The sequence below is a fragment of the Brassica oleracea genome, chromosome C6 (assembly GCF_000695525.1).
Source record: "Brassica oleracea var. oleracea cultivar TO1000 chromosome C6, BOL, whole genome shotgun sequence".
Taxonomy (NCBI): Eukaryota; Viridiplantae; Streptophyta; class Magnoliopsida; order Brassicales; family Brassicaceae; genus Brassica; species Brassica oleracea.
Window position 1 is genome coordinate 38,488,803 of NC_027753.1, and position 19,495 is coordinate 38,508,297.

Here is a 19,495-nt window from a genome sequence, read left to right on the forward strand (position 1 = left end):
ATATATATATAAATACTAATGATTTAAAGCAACAAGATTGACTGATCAATTTAGTTGTCCAGTTGAAATTTTTCAAAAGTATGTGAAAGACTAAAGTCAAAGTAAATATGAATTTAGAATAATAGTTATATTTTACTAGCCAAAATACCGAAAAAAACCGAACCGAATCGAAACCAATCCGATATCTGGATTGAACACCTCTAATCCAAATGAAGCCAAACTATTGTTTCATTCTCCAAAATATAATAAAAATAATAACTTAATTCTGCGCAAGGCGCGGGTCTTATCCTAGTCGTATAATATTTGTGTATAACTATAACATTAACTTGATACACAAGAATTTATCTAGTAGACGTTGTCAAAATATTTGAAAAAACCTTGTAGGTCAAGAAATTGAAAAGGCAAGATTGTTGCGTCCTTCTATATTAGAAACTCTAAATAATATTTGTTAATTTTCCTCTGAATTTTCCTAACTACGCGTATTTGAGGAGCTATATAAATAGAAGCGTCTTATGATCTCTCTATCCACGAAAAACAAACCTAAAGAAAGTCCAAAGAAAAAGAAATAATGAGTTACAAAATCGCTAGAGCATCGGAGTATCTTGCCATCACCGGTGGTGGAATCAAAGACATCAAGCTTGCCAAGTCTTCTTGGGTGCTTCCATGGCAGTCTTGCACCGTCTTCGATGTTTCTCCGGTCAACTACACGTTCGAAGTCCAGGCCATGAGTTCCGAGAAGCTCCCTTTTGTTATCCCCGCCGTTTTCACCATCGGTCCACGTGTCGATGACCCTCATGCTCTCTTGCTGTACGCCATGCTCATGTCTCAACACGATAAGCACTCGAACCACGTCAACGAGCTTGTTCAAGGTGTTATCGAAGGAGAGACTCGTGTTCTTGTTGCCTCCATGACCATGGAAGAAGTCTTCAAAGGTAATAATTAATAATCATATTTAAACGTCTTTTATTTACTGCTCACTACTTTAGTTCTAAGAGATAGATTAGTTTTTTGGACTCATTCAAAAAGTCTCTTACCAGTCAGTTGAATATTATTTATAATATATATATAAATATTATATATTTCATCGGTTAGTTTGTTACCTTAGATGAACAAGGGTTTCTCCGGTAAAGCTTGTGTGTTTTTTTGCTTGTGTTACAATCCAGTTCTTGATTTAATTGTAGGAACAAAGGAGTTCAAGAAGGAAGTGTTTGAAAAGGTTCAGCTTGAGCTAAACCAATTTGGTCTTGTGATCTATAACGCTAATGTTAAGCAGCTGGTTGATGTCCCTGGACATGAGTACTTCTCTTACTTGGGTCAGAAGACACAGATGGAAGCAGCTAACCAAGCCAAGATCGATGTAGCAGAGGCAAAGATGAAGGGAGAAGTGGGTGCCAAAGAAAGGACCGGGCTCACGATTCAGAACGCAGCAAAGATTGACGCTGAGTCAAAGATCATCTCCACTCAGAGGAAAGGAGAAGGGACAAAGGAAGAGATCAAGGTGAAGAGTGAGGTCCAAGTGTTTCAAAATGAGAAGGAGGCTCTTGTTGCTAAAGCCGATGCAGCACTTGCGATTCAGAAGGCTGCTCTAACCAAAAGCTCTCGGGTGGCTGAGGTTGAAGCCGCCAAGGCAGTTGCTATGAGGGAAGCTGAGCTTCAAACTCAAGTTGAGAAAATGAATGCGTTGACTCGGACGGAGAAGCTCAAAGCTGAGTTCCTCAGCAAAGCCACTGTTGAGTATGAAACCAAGGTACTAACGCGTCGGGACATCATCTGAATCTTTTTAAATCTTTTTTTTTGAATAAATGTTAAATTTATTCAAATAAAAACATCATCTCAATCTTTTTAATTTTTTTTATTGAATGAATGTTAAATTTATTCAAATAAATAAAAACTTTTTTACAACTTGTGTGACTTTATTCATGAGCATTGTTTTTGTTGTTACGATAGGTGCAAGAAGCAAACTGGGAGTTATACAACAAGCAAAAGAAAGCAGAAGCTGTTCTTTACGAGAAGCAGAAACAAGCGGAGGCGACGAAAGCTGCAGCTGATGCTGCCTACTATGCTAAGCAAAGAGATGCAGAGGGGATTGTTGCCATGGCCAATGCTCAAGGGACTTATATCAAGACCCTCCTAGGCGCTGTCAACAACGACTACTCAGCAATGAGGGACTTCTTGATGATCAACAATGGGGTTTATCAGGATATCGCCAAGACCAATGCTATTGCCATCAAGGACTTGCAGCCTAAGATCAGTGTGTGGAACCACGGTGGTGCTGGTGCTGATCAGGGGATGACTAGTGGTGGTATGAAGGATATTGCTGGACTCTACAAGATGTTGCCACCGGTTCTTGATACGGTTTATGAGCAGACTGGGATGCAGCCACCGGCTTGGATTGGTACACTACGTGGTGCTGAGCCTAGCCGTTGAAAGGTCCAAGAGTGCTTTCTTTTATTTTATTTTATGCTTTTGGAGGATCATCTTTTATGCTTGTGACTTGGAATCAAGTCAGCGTTTGTAAATAACCCCAATTTCGTGACTGAGAAATATGGGGTTTTATCAGTTTTTTTGGGTTGACTTTATGGATAATTTGGCTTTTTTCAAAGTGTGCTTAATTATTTATTTATAAAATATGAGTATAAATTATTGAAGTTGTATATTGAATATTGACTAGTGGATAAAACTGCGATAGTAGGTACAATTGAGCTTTTTCTTTAAAGCTTGACCATGTTACACAAAGGAGTTGACAAATGAAAAACGTTACCAGACACATTTTTACAAGTTTTGTAACATTATTCTATATATATACATTACAACTTACACGATACCAGACACTTTTTTACAAGTTTTGTAACATTATTCTATATATATACATGCAAGTCTATTGCAGATTGTGATAGATTACAGCAATAATTTCAAAAACATCATAACTTTTTCTCGTAAGACATGTATCCACAGATCTAGACTGTCCTAGCAACGACTCATCTAAAATTGCAAAGAAATTGAAGGCCATTACATTACACCAATTATTAAACGATAACTGAAAAAATGGTGATAACAGCCATGTCATGAAAACGTATAATCTTTCTTTTTGTACATAACTATAAAACTCACAAGCAACCACTAAACATGACTATGTAAAAAACCAACACATATAATCTTGTAAGTTCTTATTGGGGAGTCATTTCTATTGCTGCTGATCATTACGGGTTCTTGAGAGCCTATGCTATCTTCTTGGAGTTCGACTATTTGCTTCATGCGCTTGTTTTTGTCTCGATATCCTCAGTATCCTTTGCGTTATTGTGTATGCTTCGTATGCTTTATGTATTTTCGTTGCTGTAAGTCTGTAACCTCTTTGCCTTAGAGAGTGAGAGCACAACTATGACAGCACTTAAAACCTTAATTTAAGAGTAACTGTATTTTTTAAAGTATAGAGATACAAGGCAATGTTGCCATTGTGAAGCAATATGGCAACATAAAATGAAGATAACATGTTAGGCATGATGATCTACGGGAATGTTAGCGAATTTATAAAATTCAAACCTCCATTTAACAATTCACGTATTTAATAATATCATTTTAGAAACCCAATTTATTTTTATGTTGACTCGGTCCGAACAAAACGGACAAGTAGAGGAGCAATCAGCAACCGCCACCTGTTTTTCTAAGAAGATCAAACCATTTAAGAAATGGTTTTCATTGATGTAGACAAATTTGTCTAATCCCCATTATGATATTCTGACCGATGGTTATGGAAGTAAAATAACGAAAAATTTAATGTCCCTTCCTTATGGTCAATAAAAATCCTTTTCAAAGGCAGTAAAAAAAAAACAATGACGAGGTGTATCCAATCAACGCACGACACGTGTATTACTGACCATTGAGAAGCCAGCGTCCACGTGTAATTTCACTTCTCTCTAGTGTAAAAAAAAAAAAGAAAAAACGCTTATATAAATATCTCTCCTCGTTCATCGCTTCCTCCTCACACGAATATTCGTAAGAGAGAGAGAGAGAGAGAGAGAGAGAGAGAGAGAGAGCGATAATGGCGTCTAACGGCTTCGCGATGCTATCGATCCTTGTGTTAGCTCTCTTCGCTTCGTCTATTAGAAGCGAAGAGACGGAGACGAAGGAGTTCGTCTTGACTCTCGATCACTCCAACTTCACCGATACCATCAACAAGCACGACTTCATCGTCGTCGAGTTCTACGCCCCTTGGTTTAGATCTGATCCTCCGTTTTGTTTCAATCTCCGTCGTCGTAGATCGTGTATCGAACGTTGATTATATAGCTGATGAATCTAGACGATGATTAGGATGATAACTCGAGAGAATGATTTTTGATTGATTCAGTTGCCATTAGCATGTTGTTTTTGATGAATCGAGTAGAGATTTTAAGTGTCTTCGATCTTAGAATTTCAAATTTGTTTTTAAGGATAATAATGAAAATTTCATTTGGTTTCAGGTGTGGCCACTGCAAGAGTCTTGCTCCTGAGGTATATATTTATTATATTCTTTTTTTTTTTTTTTTATATTTATTATATTCGTGAGAAAAAAAATAAGATTTTAATATGGCTAGATTCGAGCAACGTTGGTGTTATTTTTTGCTTACAGTATGAGAAGGCTGCAGCAGAGCTGAGCAGCCAAAGCCCTCCCATCTTCCTCGCCAAGATTGATGCTAGCGAGGAGTCTAACAAAGGGATTGCGAACGAGTACAAGATCCAGGGATTCCCAACAATCAAGATTCTGAGGAAGGGAGGGAAGTCGATTCAAGATTACAACGGGCCTCGTGAAGCTGCGGGTATTGTAACTTATGTGAAGAAGCAGAGTGGGCCTGCTTCTGCTGAGATTAAGTCGGCTGATGGTGCTGCTGAGGTTATTGGTGAGAAGAGTGTTGTTGCTGTAAGTGAAAGTGTCTCTGATGTTATTACTTTTTCCCATTTGAGTTTATTGAATTATTGTAATCGATCATTTTGTCTTAGGTTGGTGTGTTCCCTAAGTTATCCGGTGAGGAGTTTGATTCTTTCATGGCCGTTGCTGAGAAGTTGCGCGCTGACTATGATTTCGCTCACACTTTGGATGCCAAGCTTCTTCCTCGTGGAGATTCATCTGTGGCGGGACCTGTTGTGAGGTTGTTCAAGCCTTTCGATGAACTGTTTGTCGATTCCAAGGTATAGAAGAAACTTTAATTTTGTTTCTTACATCATTGAGGTTTCTTACATCATTGAGTAGCCCTGTAATTCGCATTAATGTTTCAGATTGCTTAATTTGATTTTATGAGTAATGAATTTCAGGATTTCAATGGGGAAGCTCTGGAGAAGTTTGTCAAAGAATCAAGCATTCCTCTTGTTACCGTCTTCGACAAAGATCCAAGCAATCACCCATATGTTTCTAAGTTCTTTGACAGCCCTGCCACTAAGGTAAAATTTATTTTATAACGTATTTAGTAATAGTCAATTCTTTGACAGCCCTACGATGATCGTAGATGGACAATTTGTTCATGGTTGCCTATGGAATTTAGCATATTAATCGAATTAGAGGGAATAGATCAATCATAACTCTCTCTATATTGTGTCAATGTTTTTTATAGTGAGTTTATTGAAGCATTTGTTTGTTCTGCTTTTCAACATGTTATTAAATGATCTTCTGGTTTTGATGGGTAGTAATGTTTTAAAATTCAAGGTAATGATGTTCGTTAACACTGGAGAAACAGCTGAATCTCTAAAATCAAAGTTCCGTGAAGTTGCTACATCCTCCAAAGGACAAGATCTTGCCTTCCTTGTTGGTGATGCCGAGAGCAGCCAAGGCGCTTTGCAGGTTTACACATTTTTCACTTCGTCTCTTCTAAACATTTCCTTCTGCTGTAGTTTACTCACATCACTAAGCAGGATTTTTCCTTTTCATGTATTGGTTTTACAGTACTTTGGACTCGAAGAGAGCCAAGTTCCCCTCATCATCATCCAAACTTCTGACAGCAAGAAGTATCTTAAAGCTAACGTTGTGGTTGACCAGATTGAATCATGGATGAAGGACTTCAAGGTTTCATTCTCTTTACACACATCCTCGTGAAATTTTATCAAATATAAACTATAACCTAAAGACGCATATATGTTTCTTTCAGGACGGGAAAGTTGCCGCCCACAAAAAATCTCAGCCTATCCCAGCTGAGAACAACGAGCCAGTGAAGGTTGTTGTGGCTGAGAGCCTTGACGACATGGTTTTCAACTCTGGAAAGAATGGTGAGAACATTTAAAAACTCTTTTTTGTCGATTTTCTTGCAAAAACAACAACCGATAATAAATCATCATATATTATCTGTCAGTCTTGATTGAATTCTACGCACCATGGTGTGGACACTGCCAAAAGCTTGCTCCCATCTTGGACGAAGTGGCTTTGGCGTTCCAGAACGACCCAAGTGTCATCGTAGCAAAACTAGTAAGCCTCTCTACCTTTTTCGTTCTACATGTAGTCCTTACTAAAAGATGGTCTTAACCTCAAATGTCCCTCGTTGTATAGGACGCAACCGCGAATGATATCCCAAGCGATACCTTTGATGTGAAAGGCTTCCCAACGATTTACTTCAGATCTGCAGATGGAAAGGTGGTAGTGTACGAAGGAAGCAGGACAAAGGAAGACTTCATAAGCTTCATTGAGAAGAACAAGCCAGCTTCTCATGGTGAAGAGTCTTCTACTTCTACTACTATTAGGAGTGGAGAACACAAGACTGAGGAATCGGCCGCAAAGGACGAGCTGTAAAAGCCTTTGTTTTTCTTTTCTTTTCTTTTTTGCTTTTATCTCTTTCTGACATTTGAACTTAATGTTACCCGGTAATAAAAGCTTCGATCAAATAAAAAAGCCTATTAATCATCTATTTTGTTTCATGTTTGAGCATAGAGGGTTGGTTAGTTTTAAATCAACTTCTCTAAAAGGTTTAACAAAATCGTCCTTTTCTTTGAATGATTTCATCATAGTGGTTAGAGTAAAAGTCTGCGATAGGTTAAAATTTACTAATTTACTCTTAAGCAAAAGAATGAGCGTAACATGTGGAACAACAGTGCACTTGTTGTTGGGAAATTTGTTTCCGTGTCAGAAGACATTTATGTGTTTAGTAAGGGAATAAGAAAGATCTTTTCAAAAGGCTTAGAAATCTCAAATCGTTAACATGTTTACAATACTAAGTTTACCGCGAAAACAACGATACTAATACAAACCATTTACGGTGTTGTTTCTCCAGTGAAGGAAGAAGATGTAGAGTGTGGACGCGTGTTCATTAACTTTGATTTGTAGTATACGACTACAGCTACACGCGTCTTAATGCATGTCACTGAGTTTCAAGCGAAAATCTTGAACCAGTCTTGTGTCGAATTTTTTTGACCTGCTTCAGATCTCCAACGGCCAACAGGAAAACAATTGGCGATCCATGTAGATGAATTGAACCCACTTCCAAAGAATGGATTCAACATTAGTTTTATAATTTATCTGGTTTTCAAATATATGGGCATGTAAGTTAGTATAAGATTTGTTTGTATTATTTTAATATTTGATTGATTTGAAATGTTCTAAAAATCATTAGACGTCGTTAGACTCTTTATAGAAGATTACTGTTTAGGCGGGTGTATACACCGATTTTTTGAACAATTAAACCGATTTTTTAATAAATCGGTTTGAAAAATCGTTTCGCTCATGTCTAATTGGTCGACGAGGCGCAACCCGATCTTTAGAACACTGCTTATAACACTGGAGAACTTGACCTCGCCCTGTAAATAAATCGTTTCATATGTTGTTCGTTAATCAATTCGTGTTTTTTGCTAGAAAGCAAGAATTACTGTGTATGCAGTGATAATGAGCTCACACAAATGATTTTTACCATATTACGCTAGACTATTTTTCTGATTTTGATGAGAACACTATTATTGACTTTTTTTAACCGGAAATATCTTATACAATAAAGGAGACTTGCCTCTTTCCTCATTAAGCCACGTCATCGAAGAGAATGGGGCTTTTGGCGACACGTGTCGGCACACTAACCACTCGCGATTTTCTGCATCCTGCAGGGTTTCTTTATTCTTTACTTTGAACTGGTTTTTTATTGATTTAAGCCCAAAATTATTAAAATTTTGTCGCTTTGTTTTGTCACTTATAGCTTAACGGCCCTAAATGTATTGGCTTCTAATTTTCGTAAAGGTCTATAAGGGCATCGTATTACATTAATAATTTTGTATCCGTTAACGACATAGTTGTTAGGCCAAGGTCCATGAAAGTAATGCAGTCATATTACTATTTTCTGCGTAGCTACAGTCGTCTCTTCCAAGACGTTGCCCTAACGTTTCAACTCCACTAAATTTGCTTCAGTTGCTAATGAATAAAGGCATTTACTCCGAGATTCCCACTACGTCTTCGTGAATTGAGACTCACCACTTTCCACAGTACAATCATTCAATCTATGTATAGACCCACAGGTAGTTCTAGGCTTCTAGCTCACATATTTCTTTGTCTTTTTTTGGTACCATACAATCTCTCTTAAACAGCACAGCTAACAATGACCAATTCTCAGCCTCTTTAAACTCTTCCGGTGTAGGCAGCCTGTTGTCACTAAGGTTTTGCGTTTTTTGGGAGGCGAAGGAAAGTTAAGAAGGGGGGGTGTCCTACTTGTAATTTAGCCGAGTTTGTTTTTGTTTTAGTGTAGAATTCAAACTTATTATGTATGGTTCCTTCGGTTGATCGCAGGCTAACCTTATTCAGGCCTCCACTAATTAAGTTCCACCACCTCCTAAGCCATGTGCTATATATGAGCTCTCCAGCTTCGATGTAACAAAGAGCAACAAAAAACTTTAGGTCTCAGATTCCCACATTGCTATAAGATTCACTGAGAAAACAAAGTTCATTGAAATAGCAGAAACCATCAACCTATTCCTAAAGAGATGTTCAGGTTCCGTGCTTATGATCACCTGATCATGCTTGCAAACACTAACACCAATATATTCTAACCCCTCAATTTATTAACAAGTTCCTATGTATTTTGTCAGCAAAAGAAAAAAACGTAACCTCCACGGCAGGCAACAACACTATCTTTTACACAAGAGGACTAAGAAACCCCCTCCTGCAAGAACCGATGACTCACTCAAGGCTTCAAAAACACTGACCATAAAAGGCTCTCTCTGCAAGGTATGTGCAACTCGCCTGCAGGTTCATCACGTCCCACCAGAGGAATCAAAGGTACTTTACAGTATTTAAAATATAAAAACGCCACATTCGTCAAACTAAATAAAAACATGCAGAAAACTTAAACGATAACAATTATTAACTTTTAAGCCTACGTACGAACATAATAAGCATGTCTAAATTAAACTAATAAAACCAGTGCCCCCACACACAACATAGTAACCCCCCCCCTCTCTCCTCATAGAATCCCACGTATGAAAAAAGCTTCAATGACTAAAAAAAAAAAAAAACAAAATACCACTCAAATAATTATTTCTCATCATAACACTATCTTCTCTGCATTGCCCAATATTAGTAAGACTACGCAAAATATCCATATCCAAAGAACCAAATCGAATTAAACCAGACAAAATAGTACTGAATCCGAACAAAAATTGATAAGTATATAGGTGAGACTTAAATCTTTAGCTGTGAAAATCCAAACCCGACTAAATCTTAACCAAATCTGAACAGATGCCTAACGCCTAAACATTAACATTGAAATTTAACTACGGCTTAAACTTAATGACAACAATCTAGATGCAACTAAATATACAAAATCTCGCGCGAAGCGCGGGAATACCACTAGTTTTAACTTTAATTGACTTTTATACTCCCTATGTTTTAAAATACATGATGTTTTGACTCATTGCACACATATTAAAAAATATATTTTTCTCCAAAAAGTAATTTTACAAATATAATTTTAAAATCATTCAACCAATTAAAAAAATGACTGCAAAATCTAATTGGTTACACATTTTTCAATAAAGTTAAAAATAATATAAATATATATATATCAAAACTTCATCTATTTTGAAATAACAAACATCTTCGAAAACATCAACTATTATGAAACGGAGGGAGTAATAGAAATTACTCTTTCCGTTTCAGAAACATGTATGTTTTAAGTTTTTCACACTTATTAATAAAACATATCAGATTTTAGTTTACAATGCATTATTTTCCGTTATCAACTATTCTCCACAACTTTTGACCAATAAAATTTTAAAAAACACAATTATGTTTTTCGAAGTTTACAATTTGCAATTACTTTATACATTGAAAATATAAAATATGTATCTTTTTGAAACAATTTTTTTTCTAAACAGAGGGAATATATTATTTTACCTTCACTTTCCACTATAAAATGGCACACGAGCATGAATTGTCGAAACCAAGCTTCTGTTTCCCATTTCTCTCAGTGTTATCTATCCATCTTCCAATTAATAATGGCAAACCAACTTCAAAAACCCTTAACCAATTCCCCTAAACCGGGTCTGACCAAAGAAGAAGATTCTCAAGAAATGGTTGCCTTACAAGCCCAGAGGATGGTCTACTCCTTGACACTCCCGATGGTTTTCAAAGCTGCCTTGGAGGTGGGAGTCATCGACACGTTGGCTACCGTTGAGGATAGCATGTGGCTCTCACCTTCAGAGATAGCGTCTCGTCTCCCTACTAAACCCACCAACCCGGAGGCTCCAATGCTGCTGGACCGGATGTTGCGCTTACTCGCCAGCGACTCGGTCTTGAAATGTCGCGTGCTTGAAACCGGAGAGAACGGTGGAACCGGAAAGACCGATAGGGTATATGCAGCCGAACCGGTTTGCAAGTTGTTCTTGAAAGATAGAGATGGCTCGGGTTCTCTCTTTTCTTTCTTCATGTTGTGCCAAAACCATGTCATATTCAAGGCTTTGTACGTACCTATACAATAACAAGGCCAAACCAGTCGATATTACGTCAGATTAATTTACATATTCCTAACTAATATCTTTTTCTACAGGTCGCATCTTAAGGATGTGATATTAGAAGGAAAAGATGCATTTATGTCTGCCCATGGCATGAGAGCCTTTGAATACTTGGGTTCGGATGAACAATTCGCTGAGATGTTTAACCTAGCAATGTCGGAATCTTCAACCCTAGTCATGAAGAAAATTCTAGAGGTTTACAAAGGATTCGAAGATGTTGACACATTGGTGGATGTTGGAGGAGGAGTTGGAACAGTACTAGCTCTAGTCACTTCCAAGTATCCTCGTATTAAGGGCATCAATTTCGATTTAGCATCGGTTATAGCCAATGCCCCTCCTTGTCCTGGTAAACAAATTAATTAGTATATAGTTTTGTATATTGAATTAAGAGCATTTTGAAAGACAAAAAAAAATTACTTATTTAATTATGTTACATTTAAATTTACAAGAATTTAATAGAATATTTGTTGTGAGAAACCATCTCTCACCTCTTTTTTCCTTTTAAAAGTTATTTTTATTTAGTGAGAATCTCTAGAAACTACTCTGATGGCCTCAGCTAATATACAAACTAGTTATATTATATTAACTACGTATATCTATGTTATAGGAGTGCAACATGTGGCTGGAGACATGCTTGCTGAAGTTCCAAAGGGAGATGATATTTTCATGAAAGTAAGCATATATTTTGCATGCATGTGTATGAATTACCAAGGTCTTTAATACAATATTATTTCAACAAAATAAAATGGTTTAAATTCGATGGTAGTGGGTGTTTCATGCTTGGGACGACGAGAGCTGTATTAAAATCCTCAAAAACTGTTGGTTGAGTCTTCCAGAGAAAGGAAAAGTGATAGTCGTAGAGATGGTTATGCCAAAAGAACCAAAGAGTTGCGACTGTTCTCCTAACATTGGGTACACTGTGGACATGTTCATGTTATCACTACGTGGGAGTGGTGGAGAAAGGACTCTTTCTCAATATGAGGCTTTAGCTTATGCTTCAGGCTTTCGTTGTGAGCTCATTTGCCGTTCCTTTTCTTTCTCTCTTATGGAGTTCCACAAGTAGATTTGAAGTTCTTACTCTACTTCATGAAGAACATGGACACCAATAAAATCATATATGTTTGGATCTTTATCTTTCAGAATTAAAAAAAAAACAATAAAACTTTTATAATGTCTGATAAATAACAGTTTTGTTGTCTTTTATTTTTTTAACCTTGTATGTCAACGAGCTGTAATAAAATATGTGGTCATTGTGAAAATGTATTTTTATGTTAACTGTCTCTCTCTGCCAGATTTTCCATTACAATCAACCAACGATTGTTTTGTCATATAAAAAATTCTTGTTAAGCCTCGGATAGATTTTAGTTACAAGATTTAAAGATTACACACTATCGACTGACAAATAAAACAAGCTTAACAGTGATGTGAGTCTTGTTGAGCTTTCCATGATGGGTTTCTTGGAAGAAACGTTTCATGCATAACCAAACAAACAAAGAAAACGATGATGAAAAGAAAAAGAGGTCCTACCGGGAGTCGAACCCAGGTCGCTGGATTCAAAGTCCAGAGTGCTAACCACTACACCATAGAACCAAGTTGTATAATCTTATGCACTAAACTTTCTATTTCACACTGAGTCAAAGATATATGCAAGGTTTATGACATCACAACAGATTCACACTCAATTTGAAATCTGTAGTAACATACTAACATCATTAGTTGTGAGAACACACACATCCATCATTCACCAAAGATCCTCTCTGCATACACACTATCATTAAACTACAAAACCAATTCAAAAATCTGGAAATGGAACATACAAAGAGGTGTTAAACTCTTTTTAACCTAACATAACAACAGATTCTTTCTCTTGCCCTACAGCCAAAGTTTATACTTAAATCACCAAATGTATCCCATCTTTACTCCGAGTGAATACTTTAGCAAATCCATTCCTGTTCTTCTCCGAACTCCCTCTGTTACCTGAACCTTGCATCAAAGCAGCATCAGAAGAAGAAGATGTTTCTTTGGCAGGTTGTTTCATGCTTGTTATGTAAGTATCATTCTTGTGCACTCTCCAGCTCTCTTTGTTGCTGTTACTGCTGCTTACACCATTTGTAGCAGCCGCTTGAATGCTCGCTGTATCCACCAAGAAGTCTTCAAGCGTTGCAAGAGACTGTAACTGTTTCCCCAACGAAGCTATTGTCTTCTGACAGCTCGCTAGCTTCCCTGCAGCTGTTGCCATGTCTTCCTGAAATTGAATTATCAAAAAATTTCAATAAAGAGTTGAGATTGCAAACACTAATGGAGATTGTGAGAGACCTGTTTGATCTTTGGTGGCTCTTCTTGATGGAGAGTGAAGACTTCTTCTTCAAGTTCCTCACATTTTCTCCTTAGCTCATCAGAAGCTAACCTCTCCTTCCTCACCTCTTCTTCCAAACACTCAATCTTTGCTTCCATGGACTCGATCTGTGTCTCAACTTCTGTTTTTAATTCGTTAGCTACTTTCATCTCCCTTTGTATCTCCTCTAGCTTTGTCTCAATGTCTTGGAGACAAACTTGAGATTCTTTGTACTTGTCTTTGATTATGTCATAAGATATCTGCAGCTCAGCTTTCTCAACCTCCATCTTCTCCAACTTGTTCTCCACCTCCACTTTGGAACTAACTATTGCTTCAAGGTCAAGTCTCAGTGTCCTCTCCACCTCATCTTTCTCCTCTTCTAACTTGTTTAGCTTCTTTTCCAGCTCAGCTTTATCACTAACTTTAGCTTCAAGGTCAAGTCTCAGTGTCCTTTCAAGCTCATCTTTCTCCGCTTCTAACTTGTTTAGATTCTTTTCCAGCTCAGCTTTATCACTAACTTTAGCTTCAAGGTCAAGTCTCAAAGTGCTCATCACTTCTCTATCACTTTTAACTTTACTTTCAAGCTCTTCTCTCTCTGCTTCTAACTTCTCCAAGTTACTTTCCAGCTTCACTTTGTCACAAACCATAGCTTCAAGCTCAGATCTTAATGTGCTCTCCACTTCTTTGTAACTTTCAAGCTCATCTTTCTCCTTTTTCAACTTCTTCAACTTACTTTCTATCTCCATTTTACCACAAAGGATAGCTTCAAGCTCAGATCTCAGTGTGCTCTCCACTTCTCTACTACATTCAACTTTGCTTTCAAGCTCATTCTTCACCGCTTCTAGCTTCTCCAGCTTCTCTTCAAGCTCCTTATTCCGGCAAGTCAATACTTCTATCTCAGCAGCCAATGAGTTATCTGTGTGGACAGATTCAGGTTCACTCTTACCATTACCATCTGGTGTCTCAGGCAAAGCTACAAGACGTTCCATCTCAAGAAAATCACCCATCAGATCAATCTCAACGGCACAAGAAGAAGTTCCCTGAAGGCTTCTCTTCTCAATCAACGTGGTTGATGCACCTGACTCAGAGCAGCTCGCATCTGAATGACTATCTGAAGACTTAGACAGCAACATCCTAAGCTTCCTACACTCAGCCTCTAGCTTCGCCACTTTCTTGATAACATCCAGCTGCTGCTTGCTAGCGGATTCAGCTGCTTGCGTGCTCAAATCTCTCTCTATTGTCCTGATCTCTAGCTCCTCGCAGCGAGCGAGAAGCTCGTGTCTCAGCATTATGTTTTCTTTAGCCACTGATTCAGCCATAAGGGCAAGCTCCTCGGACTTTGTTGCAGCTTCAAGAAGCTCCCCCTCGAGGTTGGCTTTAGAAGCTTGCAGCTCTTGTGTCTTCTCGGTGACTGCGTCTTGAATCCTTTGCTCTTGTTCGTCTCTCGCTTGCCTTAACTGTCTAACACACTCCTTGAGAGCTCCATCGAGAGCTTTATTCTTGTCTTCAGCAGCGTCTAGCTTCTCCTTTAACTCAACCACTTCGTTCTCAGCTTTCTCCCACCCTTTTCACAACAAACATATATGTTTTCACTTAATCACAGAATCATAGTCCAAAAGAGAAGTGAAAAGGTTTTGATGATACCATACCAGCAACAGCTTCTTCAGCTACTTTGACATGTTGGTTCACCAGATCATCTTTAGCACTCACATTAGCTAGAGCAGCTGAAAGCTTCTCGGTTAAAGTCCTAATGCTTTCTTTCAAATCTTCATTCTCAGTTTCAGCTTCAGGTGGAGACTCCTCTGGTTGTGGTATCTCATCTTCATGAGACTCCATTGTGCTCTCAGGCTTCAGAGAAACAAAACAAAGTAATAATCATAATTAGAGCCGGTCCAAAATTTTTGAAAAAAATTACATATATATATAAATAGATCCCCAAATTTGTACAAAAAAAAAAAGAATGCTAAATCGTCTGCAGCCCCCAAAATCTCAGAGCCGCCGACCCTGATCATAATGATCTTCTTATATGCAAAGGACATAAGAATAAACTTAGTAATGTGTGGTTCTTACTTGAATGTCAGATTGTGAAGAGACTACAGACTCTGATTCACAAAAGCTTCTCTCAGATGACTCACTCTTGCCTTTCTCCATTACAAAATCAGCACATAACACCTCAGTCTCAGGATCTGAAAAGAGAGAAGATACAACACATTAATTTTGTTTCAAGTTAAACTCCACTAAACATATACTATTAAAGAAAGCAACAAGCTTTGAGATGAAGTTATAGGACTCAGCCAACCAAGTAACATGCAAGAGAAGAGAAAATCTAGAATAACCCAATCATTAATTCCCAAAGAAACTGACTTTTTTTTTTTTTTTTTTTTTTTTTAAATCATAACAAATGTCTGTTTCATGCCATCTTTCCAAAAACAAAAATGTCCGTTTCATAATAAATTAGAAAATCTAACAATAGAGAAAAGCTACATGACAAATACTCTTTTAACTTGTTCAAAAAATTTGAAACGCATTGCTTGAAGTTGAAATCATCTTTCAAAAATCACAGCTTTTGAGATAATATAGTAATACCATTTGCTTAAAAAAATCAGTTCTTTAAATCAGCTGAAAACACAAGGCCAAAAGCTATTCTTCAGAAACACAAAGCAAATTACATAAGGAAGAAAGAAGCTTACAAAAGAGACCAGCTTTGTCCGATGAATGGGAGACCTGTCTGAAGAAGCTTTGAGATCCGATAATGTTACCAATGGGAAAACAAAAGATCAAAGCTTTTCTTCTACTGTGTGGAAGTAACACACTATTACGATTTTTAACAGCGACAAGGCGCAGCAGATAGAGAGAGAGAAAGATAATTCTCTCTATCTTTGTTTTATTGCTATTTTTTAATTTTCTAATTTTGAAAACATTTTTTTCTTCTCTTTTAATTTTCAAAAGAGAGAGAGAGAGAGCATGTGATCTTCTGTATGTGGAGCTGTGTACTCAAGCATTTAAATCTTACTTTTTCAGCTTTTTATTTAATTATTTTAAATTCGGAATAATAGTATTTTATGTATATAATAAATGTCTGAAGAAACGTATTTTCTAAATAATAATAAAAATAGTACTACTAAAGTAGTCAGTATTTCATTCTTCTTAGAGTTCAAAACTTGCTCAAAAAAAAAAAAGGAGTTCAAAACTTAATTTGCTAACAGTTCCCGCCCGTGATTAAACATACATTAATTAACTTTTTCGTCGCCATTTGCATTAAAAAAATTGTCAGACTAAAAATATATATTTTCCTGTTGAAAACTGAACGATTTTATATCTGTAGTGAAAACACTAATCACGCTACTGTATTACCTTTTCTAACAGTTAAAAAGTAATTATTTTATCGAATTTAGAAAGCAGCTGCACGGTTTTGAATTTAAGGATGTTCTAGGGGAAAAGTTAAAAGTTAAGTACATGGGATTTAACTTAAGAACTGACGCCAACCATCGGATTCCCTGACAAATCAGCGAGATACACAATTTATCCAACGGCTGAGATTGCTCCTCTCACCTGCTTTAATTCCCTTTCGTCTTCTATGCCCTTTTATTTACACTTTTTTTATTTTCTACAATATATGATTAATTTATACACTCTTTTCAAATTTTACTTAATATTAACTCTGTTTATTTATTCTTATTAATCGTTAGTAGTAGTTGGTACGATGGCTTTATCTTCACTCCAAACCACTATTAATAGTCTCTTTTATTGTCGTTTGTATCTCGAGTCTCGAGATAAAAGATAACACGAAAACTTAACTATTGTTGTTGCATTAAGAAGATACCATAGCTTCGCTGTTTCATACCACGAGTATTAGGCTTCACGACAAATGGATTAAGACATAGCAATAATTTGACTTGGTTTGATAAAGGCCCATTAATTTGTATGAGCTTCAGGTCCAAATACTTGAGATTGTTGGGGCAACAAAGAGTGTCAGAGAGGCTGTGTTTCAGAGACCCGGTGAGCTATTAAAAACATCTTACTAGAAAAATGGATTATTATGTAAATGGCCCTATTGGCCCATTTTAAAATTCCCCAAAAGCCTAAATACTCTGTTCCGGATCCAAAACCGGTTGTAGGAGGAAGAGGAAAAATGATCAAACTGGTCAACTGAAATAGTCAACATTTTGTTTAAGTGAAAGTACTCTAGACAGTTTAGATATTCGTTAATTATAGTTTGTCCTTTGTAGTAAAAGGTATTAAAATTTATATACGTATAAAAATGATTTGTCTGATTAGCATCTAGTGATTTTTAAACATTTAGGTAAAGTTGATCATAATCTGTTCATTAGTTTTTTTTTTTTTTTGATAAAGGGCTTTCTAGTTCATTAGTTGATTTCATATCATTATGTAATTCGTTATTATTATAATTAGTTGTTGCAGATCAGATTCTATTCCCTAGCTAGTGTTGTAGTAGTAAGCAAAGGGACAAACACCGTCCATGTGCTTGATACAAATTACAAACTATACACACTTGGTGGCAAGTGGCAACACACACTTGTCTCTGAATCATAATGATATCATTTGATCATATATGTTGCGTCTCCGTTTCGTTTTGGCTATATAAAACCTTTTGTATTAACGTTCAATAATTGAAACCCGCATAAGGAATATGACAATAATGGTAGCTAATGGTTATTAAGAGGAAAGAGTTTCTCTAAATACCTGTTTTTACTTTTGTAGGTTTCTTCCCCTTTCTATCAAAGTGGATTTCCTGATTTGCTTCTGAGAAATTGTCTTATATATGTGTCACGGAATTATTGAGTAACCTGAGGAAATAACTTGCTCTCTATCTAGTGATATTTTCAAAAGTGATAACAACTGATATCTTCTTTTGTTTTATGATTTAAAGTATAACCAATATCCGCAGCTTCTCCTGTTCAGCATTATCCTTTTTTTTTTAATATAAGCTGTTCAGCATTATCTTGACACATATGTTATACAATCATCATGCATGCATGGGTAAAATTACGAGCATATGTACCTAACCGCCAACGACTAATATTGTGTTTATCTAATCAATAATCACTGGCACTTAGCGATCGATAAAATTCTAATAGTGGTTTAAATATTGGCTTGAAAACTCCAACTTGCCTTACATTTTACCCCATCGTAGCTAGCTACTAGTTAAATCAAAGTTAGTATTCATTGCTTATACTATATGCAAAAGGGAAACCAAAACTTGCTGCCTACTTCATTCATGATATTTTCCCTATCTTATTGTTCACACAAAGTGAGACCAGCAAATGGTTTGACCAAGACAGTCAAAACACACATTATTGAATGGTCATATATATGCAGGAACAATGCATGTTAAACCCGGTCTCATGCATAAAATTTCGCATATAAGTATCATGCATTTTGCTTGTGAAACTGTACACATAAAAGTGGTTATATATTTTAAAATTTCATGTATAACTTCAAAGCAATTCAATATTAATAAATACACATTTTGCATCCCCACTTTTCTTTTACAATTTGGCTGCCAAACCTATATCTTCAGAGAAAACTTAAGATCCTATTAAAATTTAAAGGCAATTTCATAAATTTCCTCAATATTATTCGGCATGTGTTATTTCTTTTAATGCTTACAAGAACAAAAATAAAAGACAATTGAGTAGCTTGGTCCATATACAGTTTTGATAACTTTTAACTTTAACGTGCAAATGCTGCTATAAGTATATTGTCGGTGGTTTTTTAATTTAATTCCAGAATCAGTTTCTTATTTATATTGAACTATTGATCAATTACAAATACTAAAACCGTAAATTCACTTTAACGCGCAAATGCTATAAGTAAATAGTTAGTGCTTTCTAACTTTAATTCCAAAATCAGTTTCTAATTTATATATTGATCGATTACAAACAATAAAACACTATTAGAACAAAAAGACATAGAGTATGCAAAATATAAACCAATAAATTAGATATTCCATAACCAACGAAAAAACAGACAGTAGCATTGAGATGTCAACGTCATTAGAGAAGTATGCTAATCGGACGGCAAGAATCTCCCCACATCTTCGGAAGTGCGTAGGATAAATACCACAGCGCAAATCAAATCTATTTAAAATTCAAGGAAATAACAATTTAATTTCCATTGTGATGAAAATAAACAAAATGTTTCGATTGTGACGTAAAAACAAACAAAATTATTCGATTACAACAATAGAAAATGTTG

The 19,495-nt window shown here is 36.4% G+C and overlaps 4 protein-coding genes and 1 non-coding gene across 5 annotated transcripts; 3 read left to right on the plus strand and 2 right to left on the minus strand.

The window, feature by feature from the left end:
• The first annotated feature begins 537 nt into the window (after window positions 1-537).
• Window positions 538-2,594, plus strand: LOC106299067 (flotillin-like protein 3). Its single transcript, XM_013735198.1, has 3 exons — window positions 538-932; window positions 1,182-1,747; window positions 1,948-2,594. Exons 1-3 carry the CDS (start codon window positions 569-571, stop codon window positions 2,425-2,427), a joined length of 1,410 nt encoding a protein of 469 aa, XP_013590652.1. The 5' UTR covers window positions 538-568; the 3' UTR covers window positions 2,428-2,594.
• A 1,390-nt stretch (window positions 2,595-3,984) lies between these two features.
• LOC106300838 (protein disulfide isomerase-like 1-2) lies at window positions 3,985-6,863 on the plus strand. Its single transcript, XM_013737075.1, has 10 exons — window positions 3,985-4,212; window positions 4,458-4,488; window positions 4,607-4,894; window positions 4,975-5,163; window positions 5,287-5,412; window positions 5,675-5,809; window positions 5,912-6,031; window positions 6,114-6,231; window positions 6,315-6,427; window positions 6,509-6,863. The coding sequence occupies exons 1-10, from the start codon at window positions 4,040-4,042 to the stop codon at window positions 6,746-6,748; spliced, it is 1,533 nt and encodes a 510-aa protein (XP_013592529.1). The 5' UTR covers window positions 3,985-4,039; the 3' UTR covers window positions 6,749-6,863.
• Window positions 6,864-10,425: 3,562 nt separating this feature from the next.
• Window positions 10,426-12,004, plus strand: LOC106299497 (caffeic acid 3-O-methyltransferase-like). The gene is made up of 4 exons (XM_013735580.1): window positions 10,426-10,889; window positions 10,977-11,287; window positions 11,549-11,613; window positions 11,708-12,004. Exons 1-4 carry the CDS (start codon window positions 10,426-10,428, stop codon window positions 12,002-12,004), a joined length of 1,137 nt encoding a protein of 378 aa, XP_013591034.1.
• A 455-nt stretch (window positions 12,005-12,459) lies between these two features.
• TRNAQ-UUG lies at window positions 12,460-12,531 on the minus strand. Its single transcript has one exon. It is a non-coding gene; the product is annotated as a tRNA-Gln (tRNA).
• Window positions 12,532-12,670: 139 nt separating this feature from the next.
• On the minus strand, window positions 12,671-16,105 carry LOC106300939 (filament-like plant protein 1). The gene is made up of 5 exons (XM_013737204.1): window positions 15,967-16,105; window positions 15,347-15,462; window positions 14,926-15,124; window positions 13,258-14,840; window positions 12,671-13,186 (listed from the first exon to the last, which is right to left on the minus strand). The coding sequence occupies exons 2-5, from the start codon at window positions 15,425-15,427 to the stop codon at window positions 12,833-12,835; spliced, it is 2,217 nt and encodes a 738-aa protein (XP_013592658.1). The 5' UTR covers window positions 15,428-15,462; window positions 15,967-16,105; the 3' UTR covers window positions 12,671-12,832.
• Between the last annotated feature and the right edge of the window lie 3,390 nt (window positions 16,106-19,495).

What these genes read in the sequence shown, in the direction of transcription:
- LOC106299067 (XM_013735198.1), top strand. Translation starts at nt 569, where the DNA reads ATGAGTTACAAAATCGCTAGAGCATCGGAGTATCTTGCCATCACCGGT. An exon ending in CATGGAAGAAGTCTTCAAAG is followed by an intron (nt 933 to 1,181) that starts GTAATAATTAAT and finishes ATTTAATTGTAG; the next exon opens with GAACAAAGGAGTTCAAGAAG. An exon ending in CTGTTGAGTATGAAACCAAG is followed by an intron (nt 1,748 to 1,947) that starts GTACTAACGCGT and finishes TTGTTACGATAG; the next exon opens with GTGCAAGAAGCAAACTGGGA.
- LOC106300838 (XM_013737075.1), top strand. Translation starts at nt 4,040, where the DNA reads ATGGCGTCTAACGGCTTCGCGATGCTATCGATCCTTGTGTTAGCTCTC. An exon ending in CATGGATGAAGGACTTCAAG is followed by an intron (nt 6,032 to 6,113) that starts GTTTCATTCTCT and finishes TGTTTCTTTCAG; the next exon opens with GACGGGAAAGTTGCCGCCCA. An exon ending in GTGTCATCGTAGCAAAACTA is followed by an intron (nt 6,428 to 6,508) that starts GTAAGCCTCTCT and finishes CTCGTTGTATAG; the next exon opens with GACGCAACCGCGAATGATAT.
- LOC106299497 (XM_013735580.1), top strand. Translation starts at nt 10,426, where the DNA reads ATGGCAAACCAACTTCAAAAACCCTTAACCAATTCCCCTAAACCGGGT. An exon ending in CATGTCATATTCAAGGCTTT is followed by an intron (nt 10,890 to 10,976) that starts GTACGTACCTAT and finishes CTTTTTCTACAG; the next exon opens with GTCGCATCTTAAGGATGTGA. An exon ending in GAGATGATATTTTCATGAAA is followed by an intron (nt 11,614 to 11,707) that starts GTAAGCATATAT and finishes ATTCGATGGTAG; the next exon opens with TGGGTGTTTCATGCTTGGGA.
- LOC106300939 (XM_013737204.1), bottom strand. Translation starts at nt 15,427, where the DNA reads ATGGAGAAAGGCAAGAGTGAGTCATCTGAGAGAAGCTTTTGTGAATCA. An exon ending in CTTCACAATCTGACATTCAA is followed by an intron (nt 15,125 to 15,346) that starts GTAAGAACCACA and finishes GTTTCTCTGAAG; the next exon opens with CCTGAGAGCACAATGGAGTC. An exon ending in AGCCACCAAAGATCAAACAG is followed by an intron (nt 13,187 to 13,257) that starts GTCTCTCACAAT and finishes ATTCAATTTCAG; the next exon opens with GAAGACATGGCAACAGCTGC.